Source organism: Mobula hypostoma, chromosome 6 (assembly GCF_963921235.1).
Source record: "Mobula hypostoma chromosome 6, sMobHyp1.1, whole genome shotgun sequence".
NCBI classification, from domain to species: Eukaryota; Metazoa; Chordata; class Chondrichthyes; order Myliobatiformes; family Myliobatidae; genus Mobula; species Mobula hypostoma.
This window is the reverse complement of record NC_086102.1, coordinates 170,780,618-170,794,891: the sequence shown is the minus strand read 5'-3', so window position 1 is coordinate 170,794,891 and position 14,274 is coordinate 170,780,618. Positions and strand designations below refer to the sequence as shown.

At 44.2% G+C, this 14,274-nt stretch overlaps 1 protein-coding gene across 5 annotated transcripts in view; it reads right to left on the bottom strand.

The window, feature by feature from the left end:
- LOC134348611 (myosin light chain kinase, smooth muscle-like) overlaps positions 1–14,274 on the bottom strand; it is a 365,048-nt gene that overhangs the window by 167,137 nt on the left and 183,637 nt on the right. For all 5 annotated transcript variants that reach the window (XM_063052250.1, XM_063052252.1, XM_063052248.1 and 2 more), the window contains exons 6-9: positions 11,158–11,323; positions 7,838–7,859; positions 6,713–7,668; positions 2,427–2,630 (exon numbers count right to left, since the gene is read on the bottom strand). In XM_063052250.1, coding sequence (XP_062908320.1) covers positions 2,427–2,630; positions 6,713–7,668; positions 7,838–7,859; positions 11,158–11,323 — 1,348 coding nt within the window. The remainder of the gene's footprint in view (positions 1–2,426; positions 2,631–6,712; positions 7,669–7,837; positions 7,860–11,157; positions 11,324–14,274) is intronic.

Below are 14,274 nucleotides of genomic sequence, written 5' to 3'. Positions count from 1 at the left end.
GTTCGAACTGCATTTCTCTGAAAGGACAATTTGCTTCTCACCATTGCAAAGAACAAAATTAAGATGTAGAGAGCCCACCGTTGATGAGAAGAAAGATGGGAATCCCTGAAGAATTTCCAAGTGCAGAGGCCTACCAGCTCATTCCAGACCTAATGAAAGTACCAGGGAACACCAGTTGGAAGTTCCTTATGGTTGTAGGGCCATTGGCTCATTCCACACTCTCATGGCCCTCTGAGTGAAGAAGTTACCTCATGTTCCCCTTAAACTTTTCACCTTTCACCCTTAATCCATGACCTATGGTTGTAGTCCCTCCGAACTTCAGTGGAAAAAGCCTGTTTGCATTTACCTATCTGTACACCTCATAATTTTGTATACCTCTGTCAAATCTCCTCTCAATATCAGAATCAATATTAATATCACCGGCATATGTAGTGAAATTTGTAACTTTGTGACTGCAGTACAATGCAGTACACAACAATATAGAAAAAATAAATAAGTAAATCTATTACAGTAAATATATACATGTATGTTAAATAGCTAAATTCAAAATAGTGCAAAAACAGAAATAGTTTGAAAAAATGTGGAGGTAACGTTCACGGGTTCAATGTCCATTTAGGAATCGAATGGCAGAGGGGAAGAGGCTGTTCCTGAATCGCTGAGTGTGTGTCTTCAGGCTTCTGTACCTCCTACCTGACTGTAACAATGAGGAGCGGGTACGTCCTGGAAGATGGAGGTCCCATCTTCTATGTTCCAAGGAATAAAGTCCTAATCTCTACAATCTTTCAATATCCTCCAGGCCCTGCAACATCCTTGTAAATTTTCTCTGTATTCTTTCAACCTTATTTACATCTTTCCTGTAGGTAGGTGATCAAAATTGCACACAACACTCCAAATTAGGCCTCACAAATGTTTCCTACAACTTCAATATAACACCCCATCTCCTGCACTCAATACTTTGAATTATGAAGGCCAATGAGACAAGAACTTTCTTTATGACCCCATCTACCTGTGATTCCTCTTTCAATGAATTATTGACCTGTATTCCCAAATCTCTTTGCTCCACCACACTCCTCAGAGCCCTACCATTCACTGTGTAAGACCTACCCTAGTAAGTCCTACTGAAGTGCAAAACTTCACGCTTGTCTGCATTAAGTTCCATCTGCTATCTTTCAGTCCATTTTTCCAGATGGTCCAGATCCCACTGCAAGCCATGATAGCCTTTCTCACTGTCCACAACACTCCCAGTCTTGCTGTCATCTGCAAATTTGCTGATCCAGTTTACTATATTATCATCCAGATCATTGACATAGATGGCAAACAACAATGGACCCAGCACTGATCCCTGCAGTACTCCACTAGTCACAAGTCTCCAGTCAGAGAGGCAACCATCTACTATCACTCTGGTTTTTCCCACAAAGCCAATGTCTAATCTAACTTACTACCTCATCTTGAATGCCAAGCAACTGAACCTTCTTGATCAACCTCCCATGCAGGACTTTGTCCAAGGTCTTGCTAAAATCCTTGTGGACAACATCCACTCACTTGCCTTCATCAACTTTCTAGTGACTTCCTCAAAAAACTCCATCAGTTTGGTTAGACATGACCTACTATGCACAAAGCCACGCTATCCTTAATCATTCCTTGTCTATCCAAATTCTTATATATCCAATGGCTTAGAATATCTACCAATAACTTTCCCACTACTGATGACAGGCTCACCGGCCCATAAATTCTTGATTTATTTTTAAAGACTTTCTGATACCGTGAAACAACATTGGTTACCCTCCAACCTTCAGGCACCTTACTTGTCACTAAGGATGATTTAAATATGTCTGCTATGATCCCAGCAATTTCAGAACTTGCCTTCCACAGGGTCCAAGGGAACACCATGTCAGGCCCTGGGGATTTATCTACCCTAGTTTGCCTCAGCACAGCAAACACCTCCTCCTCTGTAATCTGTATAGAGTCCATGAAGTTGAAGCTGTATTGCCTTACTTCTATAGACTCTGTATCCATCCCTGAGTAAATAACAGATGCAAAAAAAAATGCATCTAAGACCTCCCCCATCGCTTTTGGCTCTACACATGGACTCCCACTTTGATCTTCGAGTACTTAACATGGGATGCAGGAACTTATGGAGCAAACTCTTATACTCTGTTTGAAGGAACAACATGTTTATCAACCCATTAGACATCTATCACAACCTTGAACCTTTTGGAGCAATATTTTGGTCCTTGTCCTTTAGCCTATAACTTACCAGAAAGATTTTAAATGTCATTAATAACTTCCCAGTATTGGGCTCAAGTTTAGGGTTTCCAGTCTCTCTAATACTACAACCAATTGAGTATAACATTAATCCCTCACACAACATCAGAAACTATATTGAAACAAAAGGCACATTACTTTCACGGGACTAAATTACTTGCCTTTTACAGTCAAAGTCCAGCACCTTGAAACTTGGCCTCTGTTGTTTGATGCTGTACAGCTGTAGGAACCACTATCTGACACACTGATATTGTTAAAGCAAATATGCTGAACTCCATCCTCTTCATATATTTTAACACCTGGTTTCCCTTGAAGTAAGATTCCGTTTTTCGCCCATTTTACTTCTGGTTTCGGGCTTCCTGTGACTGTAGAACACAAACATCTCATTAAGCAGATAATCACTTATTCCAGTCTTGCATCTCATAGTTCCAGCATTCACTTTTTGATCTCTCACAACTTCTGGTTATTTCAGATTTAATTTGTCTCTTGTTTACATTGACTCCAGAGGTACCTTCTGTTCCCAGGCATTCACTTCCTTCCTCCGGTTGGTCCCATCACTACTGGACTTCTTTCCCCTCTCCATCCTTTGCTGCCACAGCTTAAAATTTCTCTGCCTCGCCTGCTCAGTGTTACCAACTTTTCCTGTTTGTATTTCAAAGATTATAGTTCCAAGTGAAATTATAAATAATGATTTCTAACACCAGTAATATTTAAATTGTCTTGGATAATCATTTACATTAGGTTTCAAGCTGACTTTCAAAAGGAAATAAAGCAGGTTTTTTTTATTGTCATGAGGCCTTCAAGCGGAGTGGTCAGCGAGGGAGCATTTAGGAGATAAAGACCATATAACTGTCCTGAGATTATGGAGCTATTGGATAGGATAGTGACCATATCACTAGCTTAAATGATAAAGAGAACTTGCCTGTTCTGCCCTGAGCAAAGGAGGCTGAGAGGTGACGGGATGGAACTACATCAAGTTATGAGGGGCATGGAGAGGACAGATAGTAGGGGAGTCCAAAACTAGAATGCATACGCTTAAAGTGAAAGGAAAGAATTTTAAAGTTCTGAGGACTAATTTTTAAAGAATCGTTGGCATCTGGAATGAGCTGCCACAGGCGATGGTGGAAGTTGGATCAGTACCAACATTTAAGGGGCTTCTTGACAGGTATTTCATAGAGCGATATAGAGTTACTGCTGGCAAGTGAAGTTGGTTGACATAGACACATTGAAGTGAGGGACTTATTTCTCTGTTGTACATCGCTATGACTAAACTTTATTCCTCTGTGACTCTAACACTGCGACTTCTTTTTTGGCAGTTGTGACATTTGCACTGGTTTGTCATCAGCTACTTCAATAAAAAGTGAGCCCTACACACGGATACGATAGGGTCAATTAAGAGACTCCTGGATAGGTACATGGAGCTTAGAAAAATAGAGGGCTATGGGTAACCCTAGGTAATTTCTAAGGTAAGGACATGTTCGACACAACTTTGTGGGCCAAAGTCCTGTATTGTGCTGCAGGTTTTCTATGTTTCTATGAAGCTGGGGAGTTGTGTTCGCTTCGGACCGAAACTACGTGAACAATTGTCATGTTGTCTTTATCAAATGCAAGTCATGGCGTTACAAACATCCACTATACAGTACTGTGCATGTGTGAGGCACGTTTATAGCCAGGGTGCGTGCCTAAGGCTTTTGCACAGTACTGGAGCAATTTTATGTATTGCACTCTACTGCCACGGCAAAAACAAAGGCAAATTTCATGACGGAAGTGAGAGATGATAAGCCTGATCCTGACATGTGCCTCCATTGTGGACTGAGAGTGGGAAGGGGGCAGGGAGAGGGGAGTGGGAAGGGGAGGGAGAGGGGAGTGGGAAGGAGGGAGGGAGAGGGGAGTCGGAAGGGAGGAGGGAGAGAAGAGTGGGAAGGGGGCAGGGAGAGGGGAGTGGGGAGGGAGAGGGGAGAGGGAAGAGGAAGAGAGAGGGGAGTGGGAAGGGGGAGAGAGAGGGGAGTGGGAAGGGGGAGGGAGAGGGTAGTGGGAAGGAGGGAGGGAGAGTGGGAAGGGGGCAGAGAGAGGGGAGTGGGAAAGGGGCAGGGAGAGAAGAATGGGAAGGGGAGGGAGAGGAGTGGGAAGGGGGCAGGGAGAGGAGTGGGAAGGGGGAGGGAGGAGAGTGGGAAGGGGGAGGGAGGAGAGTGGGAAGGGGGCAGGGAGAGTGGGAAGGGGGCAGAGAGAGGGGAGTGGGAAAGTGGCAGGGAGAGAAGAATGGGAAGGGGAGGGAGAGGAGTGGGAAGGGGGCAGGGAGAGGAGTGGGAAGGGGGCAGGGAGAGGAGAGTGGGAAGGGGGCAGGGAGGGGAGTGGGAAGGGGGCAGGGAGAGGAGAGTGGGAAGGGGGCAGGGAGAGGAGAGTGGGAAGGGGGCAGGGAGGGGAGTGGGAAGGGGGCAGGGAGAGGGGAGTGGGAAGGGGGAGGGAGGAGAGTGGGAAGGGGGAGGGAGGAGAGTGGGAAGGGGGCAGGGAGAGGGGAGTGGGAATGGGGCAGGGAGAGGGGAGTGGGAAGGGGAGGGAGAAGGGAGAGGGGAGTGGGAAGGAGAGGGAGAGGGTAGTGGGAAGGGGGCAGGGAGAGGGGAGTGGAAAGGAGGAGGGAGAGGGGAATGGGAAGGGGAGGGAGGGAAGTCGGAAGGGAGGAGGGAGAGAAGAGTGGGAAGGGGGCAGGGAGAGGGGAGGGAGAGGGGAGAGGGGAGTGGGAAGGAGAGGGAGAGGGGAGTGGGAAGGGGGCAGGGAGAGTGGGAAGGGGGCAGCGAGAGGGGAGTGGAAAGGAGGAGGGAGAGGGGAATGGGAAGGGGGAGGGAGAGGGGAGTCGGAAGGGAGGAGGGAGAGAAGAGTGGGAAGGGGGCAGGGAGAGGGGAGTGGGAAGGGGGCAGGGAGAGGGGAGTGGGAAGGGGAGGGAGAGGGGAGAGGGGAGTGGGAAGGGGGCAGGGAGAGGGGAGTGGAAAGGAGGAGGGAGAGGGGAATGGGAAGGGGGAGGGAGAGGGGAGTCGGAAGGGAGGAGGGAGAGAAGAGTGGGAAGGGGGCAGGGAGAGGAGAGTGGGAAGGGGAGGGAGAGGGGAGTGGGAAGGGGAGGGAGAGGGGAGTGGGAAGGGGGCAGGGAGAGGGGAGTGGAAAGGAGGAGGGAGAGCGGAATGGGAAGGGGGGAGGGAGAGGGGAGTCGGAAGGGAGGAGGGAGAGAAGAGTGGGAAGGGGGCAGGGAGAGGGGAGTGGGAAGGGGAGGGAGAGGGGAGTGGGAAGGGGAGGGAGAGGGGAGTGGGAAGGGGAGGGAGAGGGGAGTGGGAAGGGGGCAGGGGGAGTGGGAAGGGGGCAGGGAGAGTGGGAAGGGGGCAGGGAGAGTGGGAAGGGGGCAGGGAGAGGGGAGTGGAAAGGAGGAGGGAGAGGGGAATGGGAAGGGGGGAGGGAGAGGGGAATGGGAAGGGGGGAGGGAGAGGGGAGTCGGAAGGGAGGAGGGAGAGAAGAGTGGGAAGGGGGCAGGGGGGGGGGGGGGAAGAGGAAAGTACCAGAGAGACATTCTGTAATGATCAATAAACCAACTATTTGCAATCAAGTGACCTTACCTGTTGCCTCAGGGCTGGCTGTGTCTACACCCACACCACCCCCTGCCCACTTCCCTGACCTGTGCTCCACACCCCACCCATGGTGCTCCACCCTCACCGTTCCCAGCACCTTTTGCTTCTGCCAGAATTACAAACGTGCTCTCCGCTCCACTTTGACAAATATAGTACTGCTCAAAAGTCTTAGGCACCCTAGCTAAAGATATCTATCCAAGACTATTTCACAGTACTGTATTTTCATGTACATAAATATGATGCCAAAGGTAGCTTTAAATAACAGCCAATAGGCCAATGGTTAAATTTATCTGCATGGCTATTGCCCTGAAGATTGTACAAGAAGATAGTATGCAGCCCATTTGTCCAACAGGCCACACATGATAGAAATATACAATATCTGAGAGTTAAAATATTGTGTTTGTATGTGAACATCACTGAAAATAAGTGTGTAACACATTGGGTACCATGGCAACATAGTGGTTAGTGTGAGGCTGTTATGCCTTGGGGTGTTCTGGAGTTCAGAGTTCAATTAAGGCGCCATTCTGTAAAAAGTCTCTGTACGTCCTCCCTATGTAATGCTTGCGTTTTCCTTCAGGATCTCAGGACCTCCCACCACAGTCTAAATGTGTATTGAGTAGGTTAATTGGTCATTGTAAATTGTCCCATAGGGTTAATCTTGTTTATCGAGGGCTGCTTGGGTGGCATGACTCAAGGGGCTGGGAGGGCCTACTCTGCATTGATAGCAAATTTAATTAATTAATTAATTTTAATTCCGGACTTGGCAAAATTAAAGAAAACTATCCTTTCTTATTTGCCAAGATAGGCCACAGAAATACATTCATTAATTCACTTACTTTTGCATCTGAACTTCAATTCTTCACCCTCTAGTGTTGTCTGGCTTTGAGGACAAATAAGGAAGTCCGGGGGTGATTCTCTAGTTAGTGATTTTTGGTCTGTGATCTTCTTGTTTTCCTCCTGTTGGGAAGGTTTGCCAGTTCCTCTTTGTGAATGCTGCATGGTTCTGCAACCCTCTACGTTGATCTGTGAAACAGCGGTCTTACATTCTTCTATCTGCCTTCCTGGAACATCTTTTGTCTTGGCGACGGGCTGCTCCTCTATCGTGCACGATTGAAGCAATGTACTGCCCTTGGATTTCTGGTGACTTTGAGCTGCTGTAAAACTTTCAGACTTCTGCTGGGTGGGCCCTGTTATGGTCCACTTAGCTTTCTGTTGGGAGGGAGTTGTTGAGACACTTTGGGGCATCTGTTCTTTGGAGACTGTTGTAATGCTTTTGGACATTTGCTCATTAGGTGTTGTTATAAGACTGTAGGATGACTGTTGTTTAGTTGTTGTGATAATTTGCGACATGTGTTGTTCAGGGGTTGTTCTCAGGCTCTGGGAGGTCTGACATTTGGACACTATTTTACTGTTTTGGGATGGTTGTGCTTTAGGGGTTATAGTAGTGCTCTGGGCTTTCTGTTCAATGGAAAATTTCTTTCTTTCTTCTTGCGGTTCCTGAAGTGTTAGGCTATTTATTGCTTTTTGGTGCAGCTTGGCATATTTGTCTTCTGCGTTTGGCTCTGGGTGAGACTTTTTTTCCTGCTTTATGTCCATCCTCTCTTCAGTCTTAAGGTTCTGCTTCTCCTTCTCAAAAACTCCTGTTGTGCTTTTTGCCACTTTTAAGCTTTCATTAGGTAAAACAGTGACTTTGTTCACCATCTTTTGCACCTGGATGCCATTCGAAGCTGTGCATTTAGATTCCAGAATTTCAAATGTCTCAGCTCCATTGCTTCTTGGATGGACTGATGCACTATTAATCGAAACAAAGTGTTGTTACTTCGTTGTTGTATTTCTTCCCCCTCAGAGTAAAACATTATTTCTTTAATGAATGCTAAGCATTATGAGAGACTTTGACATGTACAATTATTCAAACACATCTTGAACTTGTAATAGTTTTTTTTTCTCTAGAATATACTTACGGTTTAGCTTCTGAGTCTTTACCTGAAAAGAAAATAATGGAAATTAACTTGGACATTATTTTATTGAAGCAAAATGTCTGCCTTGCTTCATTATGAGGTTCATGTATAAATACACATTCTGAAGCAGAGAAGAAAAACAATTCTCCTAACATAGTTAGGCGCATTTTTTTTCTCTAGCAGTGCAAATATCTATGGGAAAATTGTAGTCACAAGGCTCTTGTTTTCTTATCCAGCTCTTGCAGTTTGGGAGATGTGGCCATGTATGGTTCTTTCTCTAAAATGTGAGTTACTTGGAAAAACGTGGAAGATCTGATTACAAAATGAAGCTCATTATAGATAAAACAGGCATACCTATCTGAAGGAAATTGGCTGAGAAAGACTGGAGATCCATTCTCCTTTCAGTTAACTGCATCAGTTCAAATAGGTGGATAAATAAATTCATAATTTCAAAACAAAACTGGCTTTTGATTTTAGTCTAAAGACAGTAGCTGTGCCTGCCACAACTATACTTATTGGTATGTTAAATAAAACCTGAATCTAACCGTATAACGACGAGAAAGATTAGTATATCATGCTGTCATGAGTAAGGAGGGTTTAATCTTTAGAGCTGAAATAGCGTCAGAGTTTTGTGGACTGGACCTGTAGCTGATATTTCTGTTGCAATGTCTGAGGTATACTGGAAAATCTTGATAAGTAAAGATTAAAATGCATGGCAGAGCAAGTACCAAAGAAAGTTGCAGTATTTGGTCAATAGAACAGCAGCTGTAAGTTTTAAAAGAATCAGCCTTCTCAAGAATGCAGGATGATTTCCAAGAGAAACAACTGAGGGATTTAAAAAAAAAACAAAAGTACTGGAAGTCTGGAAAAAAAAACAGAAAATCCTGGAAACAGGCAGCAGATCAGGCAGTATCAGTGAAAGGAATAACTGAATTTATGTTTCACATCAAAGACCATAATCATCTCTACTTCTTTTTCCACAGATGCTGCCTGACCTGCTGAATTTTCAGTGCTTATGTGAAATTGAAGGAATTGTGATCAAAAAGACCACAGCAAGATATAGAATAGCATATGGAAATGAGAGTGTTTCTTCACCAGCATCAAGATGAAACAAAAACAAAGCTAGGGACTTCAGTTTTCTCTTTAGGAGAACTTAGAACTGTCTCTCAGAAAGCAGTTAGGTGAAAAGATTGCAAGAGAAGGCAGGGCTTGAGGGAGAAGATGATGGTTGTTAATATTACTCTTCTTTTCAATCGAAATGTACTTGCCAACTCTCACAGTGAGCTTCAAACAAAATAAAGAGCAAATTCATAGCTGGCTGAGCTCAGGTCAATCATAATAATGCATGCAGAAAGATTTCTCTGATTATAATCAAGCACATATTTAAATCTACCATTTAATTGTATATATACATGGATTTGTAGAACATCTTGTAATTTTAAAATTTCAGTCTTAGAAATTAACAACGGTGCAACTATTTGGTGGAGTTGGTTTTGGCTTCCACTGTCCAATGAAGTTAATCTAAACTTGCCCAATTTGTCCTCAAATACCATTCTTGGAATCAATCTTGTGACCATTTCATTAAAATGTTTGATTGCCATTTGATTTTCCAGATGTTCAGCTATTATCTCCTCAAAAATAAATTCTAGAATTTCCTCAATACCACATATTAGCCATGCTGACTGAAAATTTTCTGCTTTCTATCTCCCTCCACAACTAGGATTATATATTAACTATGAGAATCGCTGCAGATGCTGGAAATCCACACAAAATGCTGGACAGTCAGGTGATATAAATTTGGAGTTGTAGGTTGCTTTGAGATGCTAGCTAATTGAGGGAATGTCGGTAGATTACAACTAATGTATCTATTATGACCTGGGGAAGGAGATCCTAGGACAGAAGCTTTGGAGAGGGTGCAGAAGAGGTTCACCAGGTTGTTGTAGAGAGTACAAACTGTCAGGTGAGAAGGGCAAATTTGAATTGTCTTTTCTGGAGAGTCATTGGCTGAGGGAAGAGCTAATAAAAGTTTATAACATTGTGAGAAGTATAGATAAGGTTGATATCCTTTTCCCAGGAGGAAATCTCAAATACTAGAAGGCATACTTTTAAGGTGAGAGGGGTAAAATTTAAGGAGATTTACAAAGCAAGTTTTCTTCTTCAAAGAGAGTGATTGATACCAGGGATAATGGTGGAAGCAAACCTGATAGCAACATTCAAGAGGTTTTCAGACAGGAACATGAACAGTTAGGAGACGAAGGAATATAGCCCATATACAGGCAGTTGGGAATCATTTGGACTGGCACCACTGTCAGCACAGACATGATGGGAAGAATGGTCTGCTGTATGCTATGGTGTCTGATGTTCTATGGTGGACTTATTGACCTTTAGTCCCACTGACTTAACGAGAACTTTCTCTGATTTATAGAGAATAATCTAGACCACCGATTATTATTTCTAGGGCAGAAACCATCTACTATTTCAGAATGTGTGTTGAAATTGCAAGAAATGAGGACGAGCATTTCTTGATGACTGACTCAAAATGTACACTAGGCAGGAACAAAAGAGTTAGCATGGAGCTTTTTATTTCGGGGCACATGCAGTCCAGTAAAGCGCAAATGTATATTTATATCTTTTTGTTGTTCACTTGGTCCAGGTCATATTAGTGCACATCAGGAATAAGAAAGTCTACTTTCCTTCTCCTATCCTTCTTCTTTAACCTTTTACTATTTCCAGCTATCACCTCCCAGCTTCTCACTTCATCCAGCTCACCCCCACTCACCTACCTTTCCCTTCACCTGGCAGCTTCCCCTCCCCCACCCACGTATTCTGGCTTCTTCCCTCTTCCTTTCCAGTTCTGATGAAAGGTCACAGCCTGAAACGTCGACTCTTCATTCCTTTCATAAATGATGCCTGACCTGCTGAATTCTTTGAGCATTTTCTATGTGTTCCTCTGGCTTTCCAGCATCTGCAACATCTCTTGTTTATGTTAAGGTTAAGAAAGCTTAAGGTTTCAAAATTCAAAATTAAAGGAAAAAAAAAATTCTCTGAATTGGTTCCAGATGTGAAATGCAGTTACAATGTAAGCCTCAATATCCAAGTCTTAATGAAGTTATTTAACAATGATTTAAGGTATGATAGAAATATTAAAGTCAGAGGAAACAATTCATTATTTATTTCAAGGCATTTCGCAATTTCAAATTTATAAATATAGGTGGTCTTTCCAATTGAAACATCAATGCTTAAGATACATGATAGATTTCAAAATTGAAGCATGACAACTCAGGAAAACAATATTTTGAAAAATAGCCTGAAAATATTCCTACTTTGAACTACGAGCTCAATAGTGGCCATTGCTTTCCCCGAACTATTTATCACTAAACACGTGTAGTTCCCAGCATCCTCTGCCTGTGCAGCGCAGATCTCCAAAAAGTGAATCCCAGACTTCTCAAACATGTTGTAATGGTCACTGTGTTGCAGCTCCACATTATTCTAGGGAAAACAAAAAACAAAAGAAGTGCATTTTCACATTAACCAAATAATTACTTCATCTATTTTAAGGTATCTTGACATCTATCCCAGAGTTACCCTCACACTGTTCAAAGTTGGGATTACTTCAACATGTCTTAATTTAACCAAATTTAACCCTTATCAGCTTTTTAATCCTTCTACTCCATGGTCATTTACTTGACTACAGGGTTGCCTGGAGTTCTGTTGCATACTCTGTGGATATTTTTAACTTCCTATCTTCTTTCATGATCTTAAATAGCCAAGACTACAATACACACAATGTAAAGACATTACAGAAATAATCTGAATGTATCTTCTGAGAAAATGTTCAATCATGAGAATTGGACTGATATCAGAAGTTAGAAGTTATTAGGTTTATTTTGTCATGGCACAGGAGATGGTCATTCAGTTATCAAGACTACGTGGGACCTTCAGACCCTGCCACAGGTAGGGCATCTTGTGCAAGGCGGGGTGGTGGTTGAGTGGGTAGTGAGGGAGCTACTGCAGTCAATTTGCTCATCGCCAGTCTGCACAGAGGTTGGATCTGCTGTGGGGCCCTTTGTTAAGATCATGGCTTGCATCACATGGTTGATGTAAGATGGAACTGAATTTCTATGGGTGGCTAAATCTGAGAAGGGATTTTCATAACCCGTACTGATTGACAGTCAAAGACTTTATTCAGGTCAGAAGAGCCCAAATATAATGACTGATAACACTTCCTGCATTTCTCTTGGTGGACTTGTGATAAACATATTTATTGAGCCTCCAAATGATGGAATCTACTTTGTAATTCAGATAATTATTGGTGGTTGAGGAGACTTTCCTCACACAGTAGAGAGACACTTTTGGGGATACTGGAGTTGCATTTGTCACTGTGATCATGGCTATGATGTCTCTGAGGCTCCTTTTCTTCCCAGATACAAGAGACAAGGATGTGAATTGGAGAGTGAAGCTCCTCTCTGCCAGGTTTTAGAAATCCAGCAGGGAGACTGTCTACGTGAAGCACTGTTGATTTTCTGCGGAACTATTTTGGCTTCATCACAGTCTGGGCTGGTTGAGATAGCCTGTGGAATTAAATCAAAGAGACCCAGGTCAAGGATTGAGTTACAGATGAGCAGTTCTTTGAAGTAATCCTTCTAAGAAATACTTCAAAGGCACTGATTGCTTTCTTTTTTATCTTTGTATGTTCTTGGCTTTATAATTAGGCTGCAGACAGACTTGTGTGTGCTGATGTCATGGCCATCAGCCTACTGTTGGATCTCAGCACTCTTTCATCTGTCGTCTCTTCTTCGGGTATTGCTTCCCAAGAAAGAACACTTTTCATTTCTAGTAGCACTTGCACTCGAAGGTCATTCTCATCAAACCAGTCTTGGTGTTTTGTGGTGGAGAAACCAAAGGCTTCTTCACAAATGTTCATTGTGACAGACACCCTGGCGACTGCTGCTTGGGGTGGGCACACCGTCAGGGGGGAGCTATCCTTGTGGGATGGTACGAGACGATCAACATGGTTCTTCTTGTAGATCGGTGCCTGTCGTTCCAACAGATGAAGATACCTGCCACGTGGGGGCACAAGCGTGGCGTCGGGCTGCACAGATGGAGCAGGCATGTATCGATGGGGCAGCACAGTGGTTAGCACAACGCTTTACAGTACCCGCAACCCAGGCTCAATTCCTGCCGCTTCCAGTAAGGAGTTTGTATGTTGTCCTCGTGAGTGCATGGATTCCTCCGGTTTCCTCCACAGTCCAAAGACGTCCTGGTTGGTGGGTTAATTGGTCATTGTAAATTGTCCCGTGATTGGGCTAGGATTAAAATTGGGTGGTTGCTGGGCGGCATAACTTGAAGGGCCAGAAGGGCCTACTCCGTGTATCTCAATAAATAAATAAGAAATATAGCTGCAAATTTATTGACTCTTTCACTATTCCTACAATGCTTCCCCTTGTTCCATTCGCTTCTTACCGTGGTTCCCCTCAACCAGCATCCGCCAAGCCGCACCCCTGCCCCACGCCCAGCATACTTGCAGTGAGAATTACATTTCTTTTCCTCCCAGGAATGAAGACGGGGGGAGTGAGCAGGGACCAATTTGGGTGGATGAGATATGGGTGAGAATGGAGAGCAGAGTGCCTGAGAAGAACAAGCGAAGGAATGCCCTGAAGTGAAGGGTGCCAGCCAGAGCAAAGAGTGATTACAATGGAGAAGAAGAGCTTGAGGGGCGTCGGGAGGATAATGAAGGAACAGGGAGGCGTTAAGGTGAGGGCAGCAAGTGGGAAAGGAAACTGTACCAGAGCCCACCCATGTGGACTGGTTCTTAATCACGTGTGTTAATGTCCTCACAGCACAGCTCAATCTCCTGCCTTCTCAGGCTTCAGTCTCAGACTGCATCAAGCTTTGCTCTTTCAAGTCTGTGTGGCAGTTAGTGTGCAATGCACACCTGCATTACAAGAAGTTATGCAGAGACACCTTCAACTCTATGTAGTTTGGGACCTGGAAAGTCAGCACCACCGTGGGCAATCCCAACAGTGACAGATCGAGAGGCCACCCTACAATCATCATTCAGAAACTCAGAAGTCTTGTTCTCAACATCGCTCGGAGTAAGATGGCAGGAGAAGACCAACTCACAGGACAAGGTGACTGGTACACCCCTGCCGGGAAGGGCAAACAAGAATAGGAATACTGCCTTAATGGGATGGTTTTACCATCAAGAATACGTCTGTTCGGCATTTCAGTGATACTCCCTGTGGGGCAAGTGAATATCTCCTGATTATCCAGCTCACTCTAACACAAAGCTAGCATGCTATCATCAGTACAGAGCTGCAACGTTGGAAACTGCGAATGGAGCCAAGGATTTCTGACTTTGAAAAATCTGCCCCGTATTCCACAGCAAGACAAACTGACCCTCCCAGTGGACTTCAAAAGCAGACTCAGAAAAGACACAA